General features: G+C 31.5%; 1 protein-coding gene across 1 annotated transcript; it reads right to left on the bottom strand.

Moving 5' to 3' along the window:
- Window positions 1-802: 802 nt before the first annotated feature.
- Window positions 803-3,320, bottom strand: LOC126713165 (TNF receptor-associated factor homolog 1b). Its single transcript, XM_050412840.1, has 6 exons — window positions 3,174-3,320; window positions 2,473-2,602; window positions 2,160-2,329; window positions 1,633-1,924; window positions 1,214-1,380; window positions 803-1,089 (listed from the first exon to the last, which is right to left on the bottom strand). The coding sequence occupies exons 1-6, from the start codon at window positions 3,205-3,207 to the stop codon at window positions 932-934; spliced, it is 951 nt and encodes a 316-aa protein (XP_050268797.1). The 5' UTR covers window positions 3,208-3,320; the 3' UTR covers window positions 803-931.
- Between the last annotated feature and the right edge of the window lie 1,451 nt (window positions 3,321-4,771).

Here is a 4,771-nt window from a genome sequence, read left to right as displayed (position 1 = left end):
GGAAAAAAAGTGGTGGGGTCAGGGTACTTTCTCCCTGGGCCCATCAAAATGTTTTCTCCCTAAAATGGGAAAAAAAACTTAGGGAGAGGAAAACTCAATTTGAGTTGACCAAAATGTCTATGTGCACTTGCACATGGGGGCTGTTCTTGCCTTATTTATTTATTTATTTCTCTTGGGTGTTGTTCTTGCCACTTGCTTTTTTTTTTTTTTTTTTTTTTTTGGTGCTCATCTTCCTTTGGCTTGTGCTATTTATTTTTAATTTGAAGTGTCCATACACAATTTTTTTAATAAAAAAAAAGTGTTACTTTTTTGTTTTATTTAATGGGGACATAATTGTAAATTTATACTAACTTCATTTTCCATCATCTTTTTTTTTTTTTTTCAACCAAACAAATAAGTTTTTTTTTAATCTCTCCTCATTTCCGTCCTCCCAAATAAACACAAATGAAAGAAAACTAAATCTTTTTTATCCTCTTACTTTTTTACTCCTCCAACCAAATAGACCTTTAGAGTCTATTTGGTTGGAGTGAAAATAGGAACGATGGAAAATGAGGAAGAAAAAAAATATGAGAGAAAATGATAGCGTGTGCATTTGATTGAAAGGATGGAAAATGGAGGAGAAAACAATTTTCTCTCTAGGCCCACATTTTGTGAAGAGTGAGTTTTCTCTCCAAATCAGGAAGAAAATGAGGGAAAATCTGGTTTAAGATGGGAAAGTACCTATTTTCCTCTCACATTGGTTTCTTTTTCTTCTTCCTCTTGGCCGGATAATTTTTCAACTAAGAGGTATGTGAGAGAAATATAAGTCAAACAACCAATAAATAGGTTGATGCACTTAGTGCCTGCAACCCTATCATTCATAAGTGATAAGTCAAACAATTTCTTTAATGAAGATACAATTCAAATTTACACATGATTTTGTACAACAAACTCAGGACAGTGCATCAACCACTGCATGAACAGTGACCTCTGCTTCCACCAAGCAAGTGTCCTTCACCAGATAACCCATGTTCGTCAGATTCATATAACCGATTGAGATGAATCTCGACCAACCCAGCTCCTGGCTTGAGGCACTGAACCAGCGGCTAACTGCCAGATTAAAAGAAAGATCATAGCTAATTTATGGTTGTGGCCCTATCACATCCTCATAAAAAAATAAATAAATAAAAATAAACCAAACAATTTTGATAAAATGACAAAAGCTGGCATTTACCTTTGCCATAATGATGCTTGCTATACGTTTGGTCTAGAATACGCAATGTGAATTCCGCAAATATTTTCAAACCAGGAGGAAGGCTTGTTGGATCAGCCAGAGCCAAATACAGAGACACATGGCTGCCCATTCCAAGGCCTTTTCCACTGGGATAGAGACGTATCTTCCTGCAAAAACCAGCATTTGAACTATAATTCCTCCCTCATCTCTCCAGGTACAAGAAAGTATCTCATGTATACGATGTATACATCTGATAAATGCATCATTCCTCTCTCATAGTCAGGTAGGCTCACAATGTGTGAATATGACACAACAAAGACCTACACGCTATGAGAGAAAAGTACATATCGAATGCATGAGATAATTATTTTTTCCCATGCACACACACTAAAAAAATCAGGAAGGCTAATCATAAGTACCATTTTTGATCTCCAGCATTGAATGGCTTTGAGTCATAGCTTTCTGCGTTCAACTTAGAGTAGTTCTCAATTTTCCAAACATACTTGTTTGCAATGGCGTCCTTTATTAGAGATACACATTCTCCTTTGCCAGTGCTTCTTTCCTTACAGACAAAGACCTCAGCCCCAAACACACACGTGTCATCAACAAGAAATCCATTACTAACATCATTAAAAGCTTTAATAGAAATGGCTCTATCCAATCCCCATTCAAGCTTCATTCCACGAAAGCGCTTTTCCTTTTTGGTGGTATCTATAGGCAATACGATGTAACAAAAAATACAATTGGCAAATAGCAAATACTTTAAAATTGCATGTGTTTAGGCGTTGAGAGTTTTTGGTGATTAAGGAAAACAAATTTATAAAATGAAAAAATATGTTGTCATTTAATGTAGGAAAAATAAAACTTAAAATTTGGTACGCTGCAATAATTTCAATAATATTATAGTAAACAAAAGTGTATAGGTTAACAGTAAAGACTGGAATACCTTGAATAATCAGGTAGTTGTCCCTGATCTGATCAAGCAAGAAAAACCGAAAAACTGCATGCACTTCCCAACCAGGAGGGAGTGAATCTGCGGCTTCAATTGCCAAGTAGAGAGAGACATGCTCCTTTGCATTCTTAACCTTGTTTCCATTGGGGTAGATAACCAATTTCCTGTAAGCACATCTTTAATTGATTGATACATTCAAACGATTACATGTAAATACTGATAATGAAAGGTCGTGCCCCTACCAAAACTCAAAAACTAGAGCTATGGCTTGCTTTAGATTTAATTTACAATGAAAAAGAAAATGTACCACTTGTAACCTCCAGATTCAAATGCCCCCGTTTCATATCTTTCTATTGAATTCTTTGCAAGTAATGACAATGATTGTATTTTGACTGTGTAATGAGTTGGTGGTGCATCTGAAATAGATCTTGAAATGTCTGCAAATTGTGTTCACAAACATAGGAGGTAAAACGAGATGATCATAAGATTGGGTTATTTGGACATTTTAAGGAATATGAAAAAGCCTCTTGTGTTTGTGCATGTGCATTACAACATTCAAATTTTATTGTGAAATAAGAAGACATCACCTAATTACCACCATGGCAAATTAGTACATCAAGTTATAATAAAAAATTCTTAAAAATGTTATCTTTAAGAAGAGTATATAAGATTAATTGAACTCGACGATCATTTTTCAAATCCAATGAAAATCACAGTAAAGTACTGATTCAATCCAATGACATCGAATTGTCTCAGAAATGAACTATGAAAAATTAAGAAACATGTATTTTACTTGGAATCTCATAAATGAGACAATTTAACTCCCCCAGTTTGCATTATTTTGTTGTGTCCTTAATTGATATGGTGGCAATTGGATAAAGGAGCTAAGTAATAGCATAAAGGAGTAATTTAACTAGTCAAAGAATCTCATTTATGCAAATAATGCTTTCAAGATATGTACATATATAGACACACAAACACAGAAGAATAGAAAGATATATAGTATACCATCTTGGTTATCGAAGATAAGATTGGCCATCATAATGAAATTGAGCAGAGAGCTGTGTGTGTAGATACCCGTAACAACAATAAGATTGGATTGTTTTCTTATAAAGAGAGAGAGAGAGAGAGAGAGAGAGAGAGAGAGAGATAGAGAAAGAGAAGCTATTATTCCTAGCTGAAAAAGTTTCCAATGAATAAGCATCCATTCTCTGCTTGTAGGTGTGAACTTCAGATTTTAAACTAAAGAAACGTACATAACATAACATAGGAGCACGCATTCTATATATTTAATATATAATGCAGATTTTATATATATATATATATATATATTTGCACGCATTCTATATATTTAATATATAATGCAGATTTTATATTAAATAAATATATATATATATATATATATATATATATAAAATCTGCATTATATATTAAATATATAGAATGCGTGCTCCTATGTTATATATATATAAATATATATATATTTCGAGCTGTCCATTTCCCCCACGTCATATACAGCCAACGCTTGTCGTTCACCATCCTAACAACTACATGTCGTTTATCTTATTTGTTCATTTATATGCTATGATTAGTATCACCATTTTTTTTTTTTCTAAGTGAAAGACTTAGATGTATATTTTTTTTTAGTCAAAACATCATGTTTCACATCATTGGTTCAGAGTAAAATTTAGGGTAAAATGCAAATTACACTATTTGAATTTGGCTTAAATTCATATCATGTCTCTAACTTTATTTTTGTTCAATTAAGCAATTTAAGTTTCAATTTATTTCTCAAAAAAAAAAAAAAGGTTTCAATTTATTCAATTTAGGTTTTCGGTCCAATTTCATTAAAAAAAAATTTCTGTTAAAAATGAAATTAAATAATAAAAAACATTTTTTGAAAAAATAAATAAAATTTCTCACATGAAAAAAATCTATAAAATTAATTTAAAAAAATTTTCAGAAAAAAATTCATAATTCCATATTTTTTTTTAATAGCAAATTTTTAACGGAATTAGATGGAATGCCTAAATTGAATAAATTTGAAACTTAAAGGACGAATTGAACGAAAGTAAAGTTTGAGGCCTTAAATAAATTTCAATTAAACTTAGAGAGTACAATTTGCTTTTTATCCTTAAATTTATAATATTATTTGAAATCTAAAGATATAAGTTGCTTGTGGCTTACCCTATAAGATTTGATTTGATTTTACTGATGTTACTTGTGTAACTAAAATTATTTGTACTTTGCGAGTGAATCTTATGTTTTCTTGGTCCAAAAATTATACTTACTACCAAACTCAAAATTTAATCTTATGTTTTCTTGGTCCAAAAATTATACTTACTACCAGCCTCAAAATTTATAGCTTTATAGCTGGTATAAATTAGAAAACTTACCTTTTAAATTTTAAGAACACAAAACAAAATAATTTTTCTCTTTGCTTTAAGCGGCACACTATTGGTTGCTATCCCTGTCTAACTTTTCTTCTTCTCATGCACTACACTCACTTAGTTTTCTTTCTTCGCTTTGCAACATTAATCAAAACCTTACAAATTCTCTTTGATTTTTGTGCTTAGAAAAAATGTTATCGACAAAACCCAAACTTT

This window comes from Quercus robur, chromosome 2 (genome assembly GCF_932294415.1).
Source record: "Quercus robur chromosome 2, dhQueRobu3.1, whole genome shotgun sequence".
In the NCBI taxonomy this organism is placed as follows: domain Eukaryota; kingdom Viridiplantae; phylum Streptophyta; class Magnoliopsida; order Fagales; family Fagaceae; genus Quercus; species Quercus robur.
This window is presented reverse-complemented; position numbering and strand designations above follow the sequence as displayed.

Bases quoted from the DNA above. Each gene is read 5' to 3' on its own strand.
- LOC126713165 (XM_050412840.1), bottom strand. From the start codon at position 3,207: ATGATGGCCAATCTTATCTTCGATAACCAAGATG. The intron at 2,603-3,173 runs GTATACTATATA...CACAATTTGCAG, and splicing joins TATCTTCGATAACCAAGATG to ACATTTCAAGATCTATTTCA. The intron at 1,381-1,632 runs GTACTTATGATT...TGGTTTTTGCAG, and splicing joins AATGCTGGAGATCAAAAATG to GAAGATACGTCTCTATCCCA.